General features: G+C 42.7%; 1 protein-coding gene across 3 annotated transcripts in view; it reads left to right on the plus strand.

The window, feature by feature from the left end:
- The window catches only part of LOC121289542 (G protein-coupled receptor kinase 5-like), a 272,949-nt gene that overhangs the window by 161,029 nt on the left and 92,894 nt on the right, over positions 1-19,026 (plus strand). For all 3 annotated transcript variants that reach the window (XM_041209047.1, XM_041209049.1, XM_041209050.1), the window contains one exon: positions 3,126-3,203. In XM_041209047.1, coding sequence (XP_041064981.1) covers positions 3,126-3,203 — 78 coding nt within the window. The remainder of the gene's footprint in view (positions 1-3,125; positions 3,204-19,026) is intronic.

Below are 19,026 nucleotides of genomic sequence, written 5' to 3' on the forward strand. Positions count from 1 at the left end.
ATGGGATGGTTGCAAACACGTTTCACGTTGGCCTTCCCGCCATATTGTCTGTTCATGGACACCCGTGACACCTGATGCCAGCCGGCACAGAAAATACTGCCCTTTGTTTCTCCTCTTCTTGTCTGTCTGTAATATTGGGCATTAACCTGAAAGCCAGCCTGACCTTTTATGCAGTAAGGGAATGAAAGAGAATTATTTTTCCTTTTATATAGCTCCTTATTACATCTCCCAGGAACAACTCAAGGCACCTTTTTTACAATGAATGACCAAACTCTTGTGCAGAGAAAGGCACTTCAAATCATGGGAGAGAAAATTGTGTCGACCATGTTGCTGTAGTTTTGGACCCCTGAAAGGTCATGGAATAATTCCCAACCATGAAAAGACCACATGGAAGAGAAAGGAGACAGGAAGGAAGAGTGACAGCAGAGTGGTAGAGCTCGTAGAAGAAATAGTGTAACCTGGTAATGATGGCTCACTGATTACTTGTAGATCATATTGTAAGTCACTAAGTATTCATTATAGTATTATTTACCTATTATTCTTTAAGTGAAACTGGTGTTTCAACTTTAGTGAGTCATGGATGTTATCAATTCAAAATCTACCGGCATATGAGGTGAAGAACTTGAAGGATCCTAATAAATTAATGCCTTCTCTTTCATACTGGTGTTATCCATCATTAAAAGCTATGCATCCCAAGGACACTGTTGCAGATCATTACAAACATTCTAGTGTTTGCCTTTCTGCCTATCTTGTTCCCATCTTGCCAATGCCATTAACTTCACAGAATTAACTTTTGAGAAATTGCTTTCCAGATTAGAAATGCTTGCAACCAAAAAAAAATACAAATTTTGATGAGATAGAGGCGATAAAGCTTTCCCTTTTCAACTGCTTTATCAAACTGATCTTTGTTGCCCATTCACAGCAAGTAATTTTCAGTATTTCTAAGTATTCCCTCATTAAAAGTGAACATTGTAATAGCTTGTCTCATAAGATTTCACTGAGGATGGTGAATCAGTCATGTGAAATTTGAGCATCTCAACATGTTGGCAATAAGGAGGGGGAACCAGTAGCAAACCTCTTATCATGTAATCTCCAGCTTTGTCGGCTATAACAAAGCTGGGAACAATCAGTTTGTGTCTTGGGAAATGTTTCTCAACCGCTGGACTCCATTTGACCTAAACTGTTATTTTCTCCTTTTTTAGAATCTGATTGGCCCTACAGGCTGTCTGAAACGTTACTAGGCAAATAAACATTTGATCAATTCTTATTTGTTCCTATTAATGGGGCAAATCAAGAAATCCGCTTTTCAGAAATTAATCTGTTTGGCAAGTTATCGGTCAGGTTCAGCGAGTTTGACACAAATGACTGTTCATTACAACCAAATTTACATATGCATCTAATTTTTTCTTACAATTGAGTGCAGAGCCCTGTATCAGAATAGGCCGCCTTCATGAATGTCTCAGGCAAGGTGTGGTGACTGCTGTGCCATGGTTTACAGTCTATATCACTTAGAATGCAGCAGAGCTTAAAATGGCACTCATAATGAGTGCACTTTAAACTCCAGATGCAAATGGAAATAAAGGTGGAGCTTTCAATGCAGGCTTAAAACAGGTAAAATTGGACTAGTCACCAGATATAATCTGATTTTCTTTACTAGCCCCCCCCCCCTCCCCACCCCCCTCCAAACTCCTGCCACTGAGATGAAAGTTGGGCCAATGGGGGTCAATTTCAACTTCAGCAGAGGGCTTTAAATTGACGCTGGTGGCTCAGCTACTGGTTATACACCCTACCCAATTGACAATCGGGTGAGCAAGCCAGTAACTCCATTCATTTGCTTCCACGAAAGTTAAAGGTCATCCTCAGGATAGCAAATTTGAGTTTGAAGAAAAGCAATTGATGGAATCCTGAGTCCTACACTGATCAAATGATAGCTCTTCATGCACAGGAATTTGTTCACTATGTACAGTGGGCTTGAAATGAAATTTCTAAACAGGTAAAAAGTGGACCATCGTTCAATGTAAGGGAGAATTGGGAGAGCTGATCTAGCACCTACTGAGCACTCTCTGAATTTAAATTTTCCCTCCGAATGAAAAAAAGTTCAAAATTTGTATAAGACATTCTTAAATTGTACACTTTTGTCAGGATTTTTCTGCAAGGTCGTAGTTAATTTTCGATGGAGTAAGCACATATTTTAATAAGGACTGTAATAGTAATTACTGATAATAAACACATCCTGAGAGAATAATATTACTTTTTGGCAACATTACATTTGGCACAATATAGTGGATATGGCACATGCTGTCAATTATCTTTTGTAACAATTGGATTTTATGAAAAGTTTGTTAATGTTTTAGGCCAGCTGGATAAACCTTATACCACTTTTAGGCTGCATGGGCAGATTGCTCTAGAACAGACTGCAGAACATGATGATGGATGTCATATGCATTATCTGTGCTGTCGCATTGATATCAGTAGAGTTTATGGGTGGATGCATGCAGTTTTCATAGTGACTATTCAAACTGTGGAACCACACCCACCGTATATTCCAACTGGTTTCATCTGGAGATAGCATTTAGAACTAATAACAGAGTGAAGTATAGATAGTAACAGGACTGTCTCTGTGAATTTTGTAATTTTCCTTTTCTCCAGATTGCATGCTCATACCCGATCATGATGTTTCTTTTTGTAGTCATGGCCTCAGTTAAATAACCTGCTCCATGATCCAATTTTTACATTATTAATAAATTGGATCATATCTTCATTTTGTCTTTCTCCAATAAACAGAAGCACAGTTGTATGACCGGTTCTTATAACAAAAAGCCAAAGTCCTGAAATCATCCTTAATGTTCTTCTGAACAGAGCATGTTAATCCTGGTGCATCATGCTTCATCTGGAATTGCATCTTGGTTATGAAAATCGTTATAATTTCTGTGCCAAATAAAATGTCAACATGTATGTAAATAGCACATTTGAAATTCTATAAAAATGAAAGTCTTGAGAATAATCAATAACCTACAGTTCAAAATTTAATTTTGGTAATGGGCCATTTTGTGCTTATTTCTGAATTGATTACTTTCTGACCACAATCTTTGTATGATTTATGAACTCTTATTATTTGTTTCTAGACAGAGTATGAAGTTATGCCAGATGAAAAGCGTGAAGAAAAAGGACAAGAAATGATCAGTAAATACCTCACCCCAGAGGTAAGGATTCAACATTAAGATTAACAGCTACTCATCGCTTGCTCTGTGGCAAGAAAATAAAGTTTAATAAGTTTGGTAAATGAGGCGGAGCTGAGCTCACAGTTAGAAAGTGGTGAGATGCAGTCTTAATCCTTGCATATACACGATTCTGAGGTTAGAGTGAGTAATTCTCTAATCTCACAAACATGCCATAGCAGTCCTTAAACATAAATCTAATCTTAAATATACTTATGTTGGTTGGCTCTAGATAAGGTGTTAAAGCAGCCCAAAGCTTATCAGACTTTTCCTGCGCTATGGTAAATCCTTTGTGACTTCCCGTGTTCTTAAGAATACCTTATGTATCTGTATCCAAAGAATTAGGAACAAATTGCATATCTTCAATATACATTTAGCTTACCTTTATGGAACCAACTGATTGTCCAATGGGTGATCCAACGTTTATGATAAAATCAAGAGTCCAGATCCCTTCCAAACATGATGAACTCTAATATATGCTGGCAGGAGGCACAGTTTGGACAGCAAAAGTCAGAGAAGCCATCTGTTAGTCCTATGAATTGCATTTCTGGCCTATTTATCACTTTGTGGCAGCTATGATTTGCTCAGTTCATCATCTATTTGTTTCAGCTGACAATGATAAGACAAAGTCATGTTGTCTAATTTCCAATGTCTCCTTTCTTTGAACAATGTACTTGGCAGATACTAGGCAAGGTGGAACACTGAAACACAAACAATTCCTGTGCCAACTTCTTGGAAGTTGTTTTGAGTGTTGCTTGTGTAGTTAGAATCTCTCTGTCAATTTTATAAATGTTCAACATATCAGCGAGTAATAATTATCCTGTTAGATTAGGGATGAGGTCCCACAGTGTCCATGACTAGCTTACTCCTTTGAAGCCATAGTTACCACTAACACTGTGGATGCTATTAATTGTTTTGAAATCTCTTGAGAAAACTTTGTGCAACTAATGACATTTTTTCATACTCAACATTAAGTTCGTTGAGGAAGTAATATCATTGTCTTTTTTCTGATACTCCAGTGCCCAGTTAGTAATTTTCATAGAAGCATAGAAAATTTATGTCACAGAAGGAGGCCATTCAGCCCATTATGTCCCAACTTCTTTGGCTATAACTAACTTTTTACCCTTTTAGAAAAAACATTCCTAAAGAGTTTCTATCGCAATGTGGCTGAATACAGGTTGATACACTACAGCCAAAACATTTCAGCTGCCCATCCTTAATGAAGATGCTTATATTTTATGGCATGGTCCCAGGTCAGTTTGGTAAGCATTAATAGTGAATGATATGCTGTGACCATTCCCAGTAGCTCATTTGAGCAGAAGGTGGAAACAAGTAAATGACCTTTTTTTTCTTCACGAAATCCCCAATAATTCATTACTGGATTATTGTCTCATATCCACCCATCAAACGAAAGTAAAAGCTTCTTGCTTGTTTTATTCCTGGTGAAAGCCAAAGGGAAGAGATTCAAGCGAGGAAATATTACCCAATTCAGAAATCATAACTAAAGGAACATTTAGCTTGTAACTACCGAGTAAGGGTTGGTAAGCATTGTTTTTCAAATCGGGGCCAATTTTATCATCATTATTTTCTTCTGATCGTTTCAGTTGATTTGTTTGCTCTTGTTTAAACCGTGAGCTATCATGATAGAAAAACTAGTTGGTAGTTCAATGGAGCTACCCAATCACCAGATTTGGTTTTCCTTGGAAATCTACAAACGATTAATTTTCTGTAGTTGTGTCCATGTTTGGTTTACGCTGATGTAGAGAGGGACACAGAATTTTAAGGTGAACCGAAACCTAAATCTGTATAAATTCCCAAAATGCATCCTTTAAGGTGTACAGCCATTTCATAATCCCGGACCAGTTGGTATCAGTCTAGAATTCAGATACCATCTGCACAGGTAAATGTAACAGCAGATTTAATGGTAAATAAAAGCTGTGCTTGCCTGTATCAATTAAGAAACTTTATTCCAACCTTCAGGATTGAAAACTCTGAGCCTGATTTTTAACCCATACACTTACACAGAGTTAAAATTGGGCCCAGGTCTATTTCTGAAGACTGGGTGTAAATTCCTCAAACCTTCGTAGTTCAAGGCAAATGAGAAAACTGCCTTCTAATATTCTTTTAGATATTCTAAGAAACTCCTTTATAACACAGAGTGTAGCAGCTATTTTATTGGCATCATATTGACCAGTCCATTTGTGGACATGAGCGCACTTAGAGTCATCAAATTGGTAAGTATTTACCTTTCAAAAACAATTATTTTATTATAAGTCTCAGCTTAATGTGAATGTTAACTTGATGCCTTAGCTTTCAAATGAGTCATTAAGTTTCTCTTATCTGCAAAATACAACATCCTTAAATCAAACTCCAATTTTTATTTCAAACAAAAACAAAAATTGCTGGAAAAGCTCATCACATCTGACAGCATCTGTGGAGAGAAAGACAGAGTTAATATTTCGAGTCTGTATGACTCTTCTTCAGAACTAAAGGAAAGTAGAAATGTGCTGAAATATATACTGTTTAAGGAGGGGTGGGACATGTGAAGCTGGATGGAAGGCCAGTGATAGGTGGAGGCAAAGGAGAGATTGCAAAAGATGTCATAAACAAAAGGTCAAAGGGTGTTGATGGTGATACTGGCTAAAGGAGGTGCTAATGGTGACATTAAGAGTAGAAAGCAGAATGAGCAAATGACAGATGGCTCTAGTGGGGATGGAGTGGGGGGGAGGGGACAGTGTGGGAGAAAAGATCAAAATAGGCTGAAAGGTGGGGATAAAACAATGAATGGAAATACATTTTTTAAATAATAATAGAAATAGGTGGGGAAAAAATATATATAGAAAAATTTAAAAATAAATATTTGAAAAAAGGGATCAAAAAGGGGTGAGGATGGAGGAGAGAATTCATGATCCAAAGTTGTTGAACTCAATGTTAAGTGTGTTAAGTGCCTAGTCGGAAGATGAGGTGCTGTTCCTCCAGTTTATTGTTCTCTCTGACAGGATTTCCGCTTGTCTCTTTTGCCCTGTTCACCTTTATTGCTTTTCTGCTCTTCGCTCCCAGTTTTAATTTGAAGCATACATATTGGATGTGGTACACAAGTTAGTAATGTGCAACACAACTGCTACATTATCACCTTCAGTTCAGAAACAGTTGCTCAAAAAAGCTGCAGTAACTGAGACAACCGTTCTTAACTTTCTAATTGAAAGTTCACCTATTTTGTGTGCGTAGAAATACATCATTGAGTTAATCAGACTTGCAAATGAGTTTTCAATAGGTTGCTTGCATTGTACTTAATTTGCATTACAGGAAGTTTGAAAAGTACATACATGTCATATCAGAATTTTTAAATACTCAATGAGTTAGTTTCATCCTTATTGTTTTCATCCAACCTCAGTGCTCCTCTGTGCAAAAACAACTTTACTTGGCTGAACAACCCAGCTTAAGTTGTCCAGGTACCCAAGGGAAGTAAAAAAGAAATCCAGTTTCAGCTAGAAGGCTGAAAGGGGAAGAAAGGGTAACATATTTTATAATGGAACATATGCCATTACTTATTTTAGAGCTGATGAGATGAATATAAAATAATTCTTAATAAAATAATTAATGAATTTCCGAACATAGATTGATAATTAAAAGTACCATGAAAATTAAGATGGAACTTTAAATCTGATATTAGATACTTGTATATTTTTTTCAAACTGTCATGGGCTGTGTGTATAGTTAACAATAACCCTACCTGAACACAGTATTGGTTCTGATGCCATCATATGGTCGTGATACATCTTCTAGGTACAGATTGCAAGTAAACCATTGAGGAAACATGAAACTGCAGTCAATTTCTGCTGATTGGAAAGAGTTAAATTTTGTCACTAAATGCCTTGTAGCTCAATATCTCTTTTAGTTCTTTCTCATCCAAAGAAAATATTTGGGCAATAATTGAAACAAGAAGGTCACTATACAAAGTGATTTTCAATCTATCCTGGAGAGCAGTGCAACATTAGCATACATCAGATTTTGCATAATTGGTGGTAGTAATTTGTTTGTAACCAGAATATAATACCAGTCTCACTTTCTCTCTTACCATTGAGCTTCTTTAAAATCATGCTTTTTTAATGTGGTTGTATTTTTAAGGAAAAAATGGATGAAGTATAATTGCAATGAATGACAAATGGACTTGGCTTAATGATTGTATAATCTCATTTTTAGTTTTTTATATGTAAATGTTGCCAGGTCAGATACCATATTTCAATCTGGGCTGAAGATGGATGAGTTTAACTTAATTAACTGATTGCCCATTTAATGCAGTCTGTAAGTCTCTGCTGGGTGAAAAATTGCTGCTGGATTTGCCTAATTTATAGCATTGACTCCGCTTTCAAAGAAATTGATTGTGTGTGAGAGTCATGATTAAGTTGTTACATAACGACAAGGTGTTTTTTTTTCTTGGATGCTTGCTTGTAGGACAGTTTGCCACAAATTTTCATGTAAAGCAGTGGGCTTTCTCAGTTATCAAGGCTTTGCTTTTGGTGTATTGGAAATTGCCCCAATCTAGAAGTCAAAATAGTGTTAACTGATTTCTTTACTTCTTCACAGAACTGAAGCTGCTCTAATAGAAATCACATCCCAGTACCTTTGTTTCCCAGTTCCAGATGTGCTTTAATATATGTGGATGCAGCAATTTATTTCTGCATCACAGTATTAAAAATCTGAAGTTCTGTATCATAGTTTTTACCTGATATGGCCTCCCTGGTGATCTTTTCTGTTTAATCAGTTGGATACCTAACACAACCTGGGGACATTTTATAAAGAATTAGGTATACTGCACAAGTATGTTTAGAATATAAAGTTCTTTTAGATTATATTTCCCTTTTTAAAAGATTTAACATGCTTCGTGAAAACCAATGGAATTGCATAATTGGGCAGACTATTAAAAGGTAATGTGGAAAAAACTCTAGTTTTAATCTGTCACAGTTTCTAATCAGGCATAGCCAGTATTAAAAAAAAAGTCTCTGAAATAAAGATCAACCATTTCTTTTGCAGTCTCCTTTATAGCAGTGCCGTAAATATGCTAGTGCTGATTTACATCGCTGTAGAGGAAATGCCTAAATACTGTTCCCTTCAATGTGAAGTGCAAACAGAACTGGCCCCTAAAATTAATGAATTTAATTTGTGGGGGAGGGCTAGGAGATAAACTTCCCCTTCTGTATTCCCAGTGCCAGCCAGCACAGAAGTGGAAATTTCCTCCCTATTCCTGCCCTATTTATCTGCTGTCAAACAAAAATACCTCTAATTGAATGAGGGTATGTCATCATCACCGTGATGCGAGTTGCCTGAACTTAAACTTTGAGGGCACCCTTCAGTTAATTGGGGGTTAATTTATTTAAATGAGATCCAGACTTCTGGTTGGAATTGTTTTCCCCGCATGATTTACATGATGTCCAGATAGTTCCCTGCGAATATTTACTGACTAGCAGTTTTGGCTATTAGAAGAATGGCATAATGTCTGTAAGGAATGAAAAAGGCCATATCCACCAAAAAGATCGATCTGAATGTTTACACATTTAGGTTCATCATTATTTTAGCAGAACTATAAACTAGTTGCTGGCCCATGTTTGGAAAGGCACATAAAATAGTAGGGAATATGCTATTTCATGATGCAGTAAAGTGCCTTTGTCACATTGTTTGCCAGCTAGTAAATTGACAATAACACTACTTAGCTGCTGCAATGTGAGGTAGTGCTCCTCAGAGAAATGCTCCAGACAAAACACTTTGAGATGCAGTTGCTATAAAATAATCCAGTCACTTTTTACTGTGACTAGAGATTCTGATTGTATTGCCCATTTAGAAGTGGTGTGACAGGAAAATTACAGCATTTTTTTTTGTTCTCACATAAGGAAGAATGTTATATGTAAAACCTTTTCAAATCTCTGATCTTGGCACTGTTGCTATAATTGGTCCTTAATCTACATGTACATACGGAACTCATTTTTTTAATCAGTCATGATGCAGATCAAAACATTGTATGGCTCTTTTGTACTGAAAATAGTGCACAATTACTTACTTTATTTTCTGTCAAACGTTCCCATACCTCAAATCTAGTAGGGTTGGAGAGGTACAATTCTGCTACATATAAATTAGGTGTTTGACCAAGTGATTACAAATAGAAGGAAATGGTATATGAGTTGCAACAAATAGAGTACCATTAATGCAAAGTTAGGAAAGAAAGAGGCCAGGCACTGGATGGTGCAATAAAATGAACACGATCTTATGTTGCAGCCAGTTATCTCAACCAACTTTGGACTGTATAGAACAAAAACAGAATTACCTGGAAAAACTCAGCAGGTCTGGCAGCATCGGCGGAGAAGAAAAGAGTAGACGTTTCGAGTCCTCATGACCCTTCGACAGAACTTGAGTTCGAGTCCAGGAAAGAGCTGAAATATAAGCTGGTTTAAGGTGTGTGTGTGGGGGGCGGAGAGATAGAGAGACAGAGAGGTGGAGGGGGTTGGTGTGGTTGTAGCGACAAACAAGCAGTGATAGAAGCAGATCATCAAAAGATGTCAACAACAATAGTACAATAGAACACATAGGTGTTAAAGTTAAAGTTGGTGATATTATCTAAACGAATGTGCTAATTAAGAATGGATGGTAGGGCACTCAAGGTATAGCTCTAGTGGGTTTTTTTTTTATTATTTTATATAATGGAAATAGGTGGGAAAAGGAAAATCTTTATAATTTATTGGGAAAAAAAAGAAGGGGGAAACAGAAAGGGGGTGGGGATGGGGGAGGGGACTCACGACCTAAAGTTGTTGAATTCAATATTCAGTCCGGAAGGCTGTAAAGTCCCTAGTCGGAAGATGAGGTGTTGTTCCTCCAGTTTGCGTTGGGCTTCACTGGAACAATGCAGCAAGCCAAGGACAGACATGTGGGCAAGAGAGCAGGGTGGAGTGTTAAAATGGCAAGCGACAGGGAGGTTTGGGTCATTCTTGCGGACAGACCGCAGGTGTTCTGCAAAGCGGTCGCCCAGTTTACGTTTGGTCTCTCCAATGTAGAGGAGACCACATTGGGAGCAACGAATGCAGTAGACTAAGTTGGGGGAAATGCAAGTGAAATGCTGCTTCACTTGAAAGGAATGTTTGGGTCCTTGGACGGTGAGGAGAGAGGAAGTGAAGGGGCAGGTGTTGCATCTTTTGCGTGGGCAAGGGGTTGTGCCATAGGAGGGGGTTGAGGAGTAGGGGGTGATGGAGGAGTGGACCAGGGTGTCCCGGAGGGAGCGATCCCTACGGAATGCCGATAAGGGGGGTGAAGGGAAGATGTGTTTGGTAGTGGCATCATGCTGGAGTTGGCGGAAATGGCGGAGGATGATCCTTTGAATGCGGAGGCTGGTGGGGTGATAAGTGAGGACAAGGGGGACCCTATCATGTTTCTGGGAGGGAGGAGAAGGAGTGAGGGCGGATGCGCGGGAGATGGGCCGGACACGGTTGAGGGCCCTGTCAACGACCGTGGGTGGAAAACCTCGGTTAAGGAAGAAGGAGGACATGTCAGAGGAACTGTTTTTGAATGTAGCATCATCGGAACAGATGCGACGGAGGCGAAGGAACTGAGAGAATGGGATGGAGTCCTTACAGGAAGTGGGGTGTGAGGAGCTGTAGTCGAGATAGCTGTGGGTGTCGGTGGGTTTGTAATGGATATTGGTGGACAGTCTATCACCAGAGATTGAGACAGAGAGGTCAAGGAAGGGAAGGGAAGTGTCAGAGATGGACCACGTGAAAATGATGGAGGGGTGGAGATTGGAAGCAAAATTAATAAATTTTTCCAAGTCCTGACGAGAGCATGAAGCAGCACCAAAGTAATCATCGATGTACCGGAGAAAGAGTTGTGGAAGGGGGCCGGAGTAGGACTGCAACAAGGAATGTTCCACATACCCCATAAAGAGACAGGCATAGCTGGGGCCCATGCGGGTACCCATAGCCACACCTTTTATTTGGAGGAAGTGAGAGGAGTTGAAGGAGAAATTGTTCAGCGTGAGAACAAGTTCAGCCAGACGGAGGAGAGTAGTGGTGGATGGGGATTGTTCGGGCCTCTGTTCGAGGAAGAAGCTAAGGGCCCTCAGACCATCCTGGTGGGGGATGGAGGTGTAGAGGGATTGGACGTCCATGGTGAAGAGGAAGCGGTAGGGGCCAGGGAACTGGAAATTGTTGATGTGACGTAAGGTGTCAGAGGAATCACGGATGTAGGTGGGAAGGGACTGGACAAGGGGAGAGAGAAGGGAGTCAAGATAACGAGAAATGAGTTCTGTGGGGCAGGAGCAAGCTGAGACGATCGGTCTACCGGGGCAGTTCTGTTTGTGGATTTTGGGTAGGAGATAGAAGCGGGCCGTCCGAGGTTGGGCAACTATCAGGTTGGAAGCTGTGGGAGGGAGATCCCCAGAGGAGATGAGGTCAGTGACAGTCCTGGAAACAGTGGCTTGATGTTCAGTGGTGGGGTCATGGTCCAGGGAGAGGTAGGAGGAAGTGTCTGCGAGTTGACGCTCAGCCTCCGCGTGGTAGAGGTCAGTGCGCCAGACAACAACAGCACCACCCTTGTCAGCAGGTTTGATGACAATGTCAGGGTTGGACCTGAGAGAATGGAGTGCAGTAAGTTCAGAGAGAGACAGGTTAGAATGGGTGAGAGGAGCAGAGAAATTGAGACGACTAATGTCGCGCCGACAGTTCTCAATGAAAAGATCGAGAGAAGGTAAGAATCCAGAGGGAGGGGTCCAGGTGGAGGGAGAATATTGAAGATGGGTAAAAGGATCCGTTGAACTGGGAGAGGACTCCTGCCCAAAGAAGTGAGCCCGGAGACGAAGACGGCGGAAGAAGAGTTCAGTATCATGCCGAGCCCGAAATTCATTGAGGTGAGGGCGTAAGGGTATGAAACTAAGTCCTTTGCTGAGCACTGAACGTTCAGCATCGGAGAGGGGAAGGTCAGGGGGTATAGTGAATACACGGCTGGGGCTGGGATTGGAAGATGGGGTGGGGACGGAGGGACAGGCAGGGGTGGAGGGTCCTAGATGGGTGTTGGTGTCGATGAGTTGTTGGAGCTTGCGTTCCTTAGCACTTGAGAGAAACAGAAAAAGTTTCTTGTTGAGGCGTCGGATGAGCCGAAGAATAAAATGAAACTGGGGGCACGCGCAGCTTTGAAAAAGGGTACGGCGGTGCTGCTGGAGGGAGAGGTCGAGTGTGTTCATATGGCGGCGCATGGCACTGAGAGTGGATTTCAGAATGTGACGGGAACAGCAGTCCGAGAAACGTTTTATGTCCCGGAGATACCTGTAATCCTGGGTGGGTTCAAAACATGAGGGGTGGAATTTCAGTTGAAATCCATGTGGGGTAAGTCGGAGACGGAGACAGTCACTGAGAAAGGAGATATGGCTGTGAAAGCGGGTTTTAGTAAACACCTTGTCAAACACTAGGAGAGAAATGGAAAGCAATGAAGGTGAACAAGGCAACAGAGAAATCCGGAAATCTTGTCGCAGAGAGGAACAGAACTTCTTCAAGGAGGTAGGCATTTCTTGAAGAGCAGTGGCAGTCAATTAAACACAGAGATAAAAACAAAAAAACTGCGGATGCTGGAAATCCAAAACAAAAACAGAATTACCTGGAAAAACTCAGCAGGTCTGGCAGCATCGGCGGAGAAGAAAAGAGTAGACGTTTCGAGTCCTCATGACCCTTCGACAGAACTTGAGTTCGAGTCCAGGAAAGAGCTGAAATATAAGCTGGTTTAAGGTGTGTGTGTGGGGGGCGGAGAGATAGAGAGACAGAGAGGTGGAGGGGGTTGGTGTGGTTGTAGCGACAAACAAGCAGTGATAGAAGCAGATCATCAAAAGATGTCAACAACAATAGTACAATAGAACACATAGGTGTTAAAGTTAAAGTTGGTGATATTATCTAAACGAATGTGCTAATTAAGAATGGATGGTAGGGCACTCAAGGTATAGCTCTAGTGGGTTTTTTTTTTTTATTATTTTATATAATGGAAATAGGTGGGAAAAGGAAATTCTTTATAATTTATTGGGAAAAAAAAGAAGGGGGAAACAGAAAGGGGGTGGGGATGGGGGAGGGGACTCACGACCTAAAGTTGTTGAATTCAATATTCAGTCCGGAAGGCTGTAAAGTCCCTAGTCGGAAGATGAGGTGTTGTTCCTCCAGTTTGCGTTGGGCTTCACTGGAACAATGCAGCAAGCCAAGGACAGACATGTGGGCAAGAGAGCAGGGTGGAGTGTTAAAATGGCAAGCGACAGGGAGGTTTGGGTCATTCTTGCGGACAGACCGCAGGTGTTCTGCAAAGCGGTCGCCCAGTTTACGTTTGGTCTCTCCAATGTAGAGGAGACCACATTGGGAGCAACGAATGCAGTAGACTAAGTTGGGGGAAATGCAAGTGAAATGCTGCTTCACTTGAAAGGAGTGTTTGGGTCCTTGGACGGTGAGGAGAGAGGAAGTGAAGGGGCAGGTGTTGCATCTTTTGCGTGGGCAAGGGGTTGTGCCATAGGAGGGGGTTGAGGAGTAGGGGGTGATGGAGGAGTGGACCAGGGTGTCCCGGAGGGAGCGATCCCTACGGAATGCCGATAAGGGGGGTGAAGGGAAGATGTGTTTGGTAGTGGCATCATGCTGGAGTTGGCGGAAATGGCGGAGGATGATCCTTTGAATGCGGAGGCTGGTGGGGTGATAAGTGAGGACAAGGGGGACCCTATCATGTTTCTGGGAGGGAGGAGAAGGAGTGAGGGCGGATGCGCGGGAGATGGGCCGGACACGGTTGAGGGCCCTGTCAACGACCGTGGGTGGAAAACCTCGGTTAAGGAAGAAGGAGGACATGTCAGAGGAACTGTTTTTGAATGTAGCATCATCGGAACAGATGCGACGGAGGCGAAGGAACTGAGAGAATGGGATGGAGTCCTTACAGGAAGTGGGGTGTGAGGAGCTGTAGTCGAGATAGCTGTGGGTGTCGGTGGGTTTGTAATGGATATTGGTGGACAGTCTATCACCAGAGATTGAGACAGAGAGGTCAAGGAAGGGAAGGGAAGTGTCAGAGATGGACCACGTGAAAATGATGGAGGGGTGGAGATTGGAAGCAAAATTAATAAATTTTTCCAAGTCCTGACGAGAGCATGAAGCAGCACCAAAGTAATCATCGATGTACCGGAGAAAGAGTTGTGGAAGGGGGCCGGAGTAGGACTGCAACAAGGAATGTTCCACATACCCCATAAAGAGACAGGCATAGCTGGGGCCCATGCGGGTACCCATAGCCACACCTTTTATTTGGAGGAAGTGAGAGGAGTTGAAGGAGAAATTGTTCAGCGTGAGAACAAGTTCAGCCAGACGGAGGAGAGTAGTGGTGGATGGGGATTGTTCGGGCCTCTGTTCGAGGAAGAAGCTAAGGGCCCTCAGACCATCCTGGTGGGGGATGGAGGTGTAGAGGGATTGGACGTCCATGGTGAAGAGGAAGCGGTAGGGGCCAGGGAACTGGAAATTGTTGATGTGACGTAAGGTGTCAGAGGAATCACGGATGTAGGTGGGAAGGGACTGGACAAGGGGAGAGAGAAGGGAGTCAAGATAACGAGAAATGAGTTCTGTGGGGCAGGAGCAAGCTGAGACGATCGGTCTACCGGGGCAGTTCTGTTTGTGGATTTTGGGTAGGAGATAGAAGCGGGCCGTCCGAGGTTGGGCAACTATCAGGTTGGAAGCTGTGGGAGGGAGATCCCCAGAGGAGATGAGGTCAGTGACAGTCCTGGAAACAGTGGCTTGATGTTCAGTGGTGGGGTCATGGTCCAGGGAGAGGTAGGAGGAAGTGCTCAGCAAAGGACTTAGTTTCATACCCTTACGCCCTCACCTCAATGAATTTCGGGCTCGGCATGATACTGAACTCTTCTTCCGCCGTCTTCGTCTCCGGGCTCACTTCTTTGGGCAGGAGTCCTCTCCCAGTTCAACGGATCCTTTTACCCATCTTCAATATTCTCCCTCCACCTGGACCCCTCCCTCTGGATTCTTACCTTCTCTCGATCTTTTCATTGAGAACTGTCGGCGCGACATTAGTCGTCTCAATTTCTCTGCTCCTCTCACCCATTCTAACCTGTCTCTCTCTGAACTTACTGCACTCCATTCTCTCAGGTCCAACCCTGACATTGTCATCAAACCTGCTGACAAGGGTGGTGCTGTTGTTGTCTGGCGCACTGACCTCTACCACGCGGAGGCTGAGCGTCAACTCGCAGACACTTCCTCCTACCTCTCCCTGGACCATGACCCCACCACTGAACATCAAGCCACTGTTTCCAGGACTGTCACTGACCTCATCTCCTCTGGGGATCTCCCTCCCACAGCTTCCAACCTGATAGTTGCCCAACCTCGGACGGCCCGCTTCTATCTCCTACCCAAAATCCACAAACAGAACTGCCCCGGTAGACCGATCGTCTCAGCTTGCTCCTGCCCCACAGAACTCATTTCTCGTTATCTTGACTCCCTTCTCTCTCCCCTTGTCCAGTCCCTTCCCACCTACATCCGTGATTCCTCTGACACCTTACGTCACATCAACAATTTCCAGTTCCCTGGCCCCTACCGCTTCCTCTTCACCATGGACGTCCAATCCCTCTACACCTCCATCCCCCACCAGGATGGTCTGAGGGCCCTTAGCTTCTTCCTCGAACAGAGGCCCGAACAATCCCCATCCACCACTACTCTCCTCCGTCTGGCTGAACTTGTTCTCACGCTGAACAATTTCTCCTTCAACTCCTCTCACTTCCTCCAAATAAAAGGTGTGGCTATGGGTACCCGCATGGGCCCCAGCTATGCCTGTCTCTTTATGGGGTATGTGGAACATTCCTTGTTGCAGTCCTACTCCGGCCCCCTTCCACAACTCTTTCTCCGGTACATCGATGATTACTTTGGTGCTGCTTCATGCTCTCGTCAGGACTTGGAAAAATTTATTAATTTTGCTTCCAATCTCCACCCCTCCATCATTTTCACGTGGTCCATCTCTGACACTTCCCTTCCCTTCCTTGACCTCTCTGTCTCAATCTCTGGTGATAGACTGTCCACCAATATCCATTACAAACCCACCGACACCCACAGCTATCTCGACTACAGCTCCTCACACCCCACTTCCTGTAAGGACTCTATCCCATTCTCTCAGTTCCTTCGCCTCCGTCGCATCTGTTCCGATGATGCTACATTCAAAAACAGTTCCTCTGACATGTCCTCCTTCTTCCTTAACCGAGGTTTTCCACCCACGGTCGTTGACAGGGCCCTCAACCGTGTCCGGCCCATCTCCCGCGCATCCGCCCTCACTCCTTCTCCTCCCTCCCAGAAACATGATAGGGTCCCCCTTGTCCTCACTTATCACCCCACCAGCCTCCGCATTCAAAGGATCATCCTCCGCCATTTCCGCCAACTCCAGCATGATGCCACTACCAAACACATCTTCCCTTCACCCCCCTTATCGGCATTCCGTAGGGATCGCTCCCTCCGGGACACCCTGGTCCACTCCTCCATCACCCCCTACTCCTCAACCCCCTCCTATGGCACAACCCCTTGCCCACGCAAAAGATGCAACACCTGCCCCTTCACTTCCTCTCTCCTCACCGTCCAAGGACCCAAACACTCCTTTCAAGTGAAGCAGCATTTCACTTGCATTTCCCCCAACTTAGTCTACTGCATTCGTTGCTCCCAATGTGGTCTCCTCTACATTGGAGAGACCAAACGTAAACTGGGCGACCGCTTTGCAGAACACCTGCGGTCTGTCCGCAAGAATGACCCAAACCTCCCTGTCGCTTGCCATTTTAACACTCCACCCTGCTCTCTTGCCCACATGTCTGTCCTTGGCTTGCTGCATTGTTCCAGTGAAGCCCAACGCAAACTGGAGGAACAACACCTCATCTTCCGACTAGGGACTTTACAGCCTTCCGGACTGAATATTGAATTCAACAACTTTAGGTCGTGAGTCCCCTCCCCCATCCCCACCCCCTTTCTGTTTCCCCCTTCTTTTTTTTCCCAATAAATTATAAAGATTTTCCTTTTCCCACCTATTTCCATTATATAAAATAATAAAAAAAAAACCCACTAGAGCTATACCTTGAGTGCCCTACCATCCATTCTTAATTAGCACATTCGTTTAGATAATATCACCAACTTTAACTTTAACACCTATGTGTTCTATTGTACTATTGTTGTTGACATCTTTTGATGATCTGCTTCTATCACTGCTTGTTTGTCGCTACAACCACACCAACCCCCTCCACCTCTCTGTCTCTCTATCTCTCCGCCCCCCACACACACACCTTAAACCAGCTTATATTTCAGCTCTTTCCTGGACTCGAACTCAAGTTCTGTCGAAGGGTCATGAGGACTCGAAACGTCTACTCTTTTCTTCTCCGCCGATGCTGCCAGACCTGCTGAGTTTTTCCAGGTAATTCTGTTTTTGTTTTGGATTTCCAGCATCCGCAGTTTTTTTGTTTTTATCTTTGGACTGTATAGTATTGCTACGCATTGTCTATAAAAATGCAAGATTTACAGGAAATTTTAAGATGGAAAAAAATAATGTTCTGAACTCTGTCGTGTTATCAGGCCTCTTTTTCAGCTCCATCATAGAGAACAGCTGGATTGTGTAGAGTGGCAAATATTTCCTTTAGATTTTGGAATGTGTAAAATCATAACTATTAAGGTCACTTAAAGTAATGTTTTCATTTGATCTCATAAGTCAGTTTATTTTTTCAGTAAATAGTGTTTTCATGTTTTTCACTTTCAATTCTAATGTAACTCTATGATTGCCTCAAACCAAAACAATATTTTACAAAATTTAGCGTACTGAAGGAGAAAGGATGTATGTGATTTGTAAATTTTGACTACAATCAGAACATCAGCATACTGCTGCTAATTAAGTAATCAAATGCTGTAACTAGTTTTCCAAGTGGAATACTGCCAAATTACATAATAGGGTGCAGCCAGAGGCAAGTATAAGAATGTTCCGTTAACTAAACCTTTTGGTTGATATAAAACTTATGCTCATGTATCTGTGGTCTGCAATAAACTGCATGCTATAGTAGCTCTGATGTAGCAGGTGGTAATCAGCGCTATATTTGAATTTTTACATGCAAAGGGAAGTAGTCTGTGAAGCATCACTGTTGTTATTGTGTGTGAAGGATCACTATTGTTATTGTGTGCAAGCTATTTTTAATGGATTAATACCTGGGTTGAAGTGCAACCACAGGGACCTGAACTTAAAACTGAATTCTGTCAGTTCTCATCATACCTGCTTCTCTGGCTGTGATCTTGTAAAGTGTTGACACACTAGGAGTAGGCCATTCGGGCCCTCAATCCTCCTCCACCATTCAATAAAATCATGGCTGATCTGATTGTGGCCTTAACTCCACTTTCCTGTCTGCCCCCCACCGCCATAACTCTTGTCGACCTTGTAGGTCAATAATCTGTCTAACTTGCTGTTGAATATGTTCAATGACCTGGGCTCCACTGCTCTCTGGGTTAGAAAATTCCAAAGGTTAATGACCATCTGCGAGAAGAAATTCTTCCTCATCTCCATCTTAAATGGGATACTCCTTATTTTGAAACTGTGTCCCCAAGTTCTAGATTCTCCCATGAGGAGAAACATCCTCTACCCCGTCAACCCCCCCTCAGAATTTTGTATATTTCAATAAAATCGCCTCTCATTCTTCTGAACACCAATGTGTACAGGACCAACCTGTCCAACCTTTCCTCATAGCCAGCCCTTTCATCTCAGGGAACAACCTAGTGTACCTTCTCGGAACTGCCTCCAATGCAAGTATATCCCT

This window comes from Carcharodon carcharias, chromosome 17 (genome assembly GCF_017639515.1).
Source record: "Carcharodon carcharias isolate sCarCar2 chromosome 17, sCarCar2.pri, whole genome shotgun sequence".
Lineage (NCBI taxonomy): Eukaryota > Metazoa > Chordata > Chondrichthyes > Lamniformes > Lamnidae > Carcharodon > Carcharodon carcharias.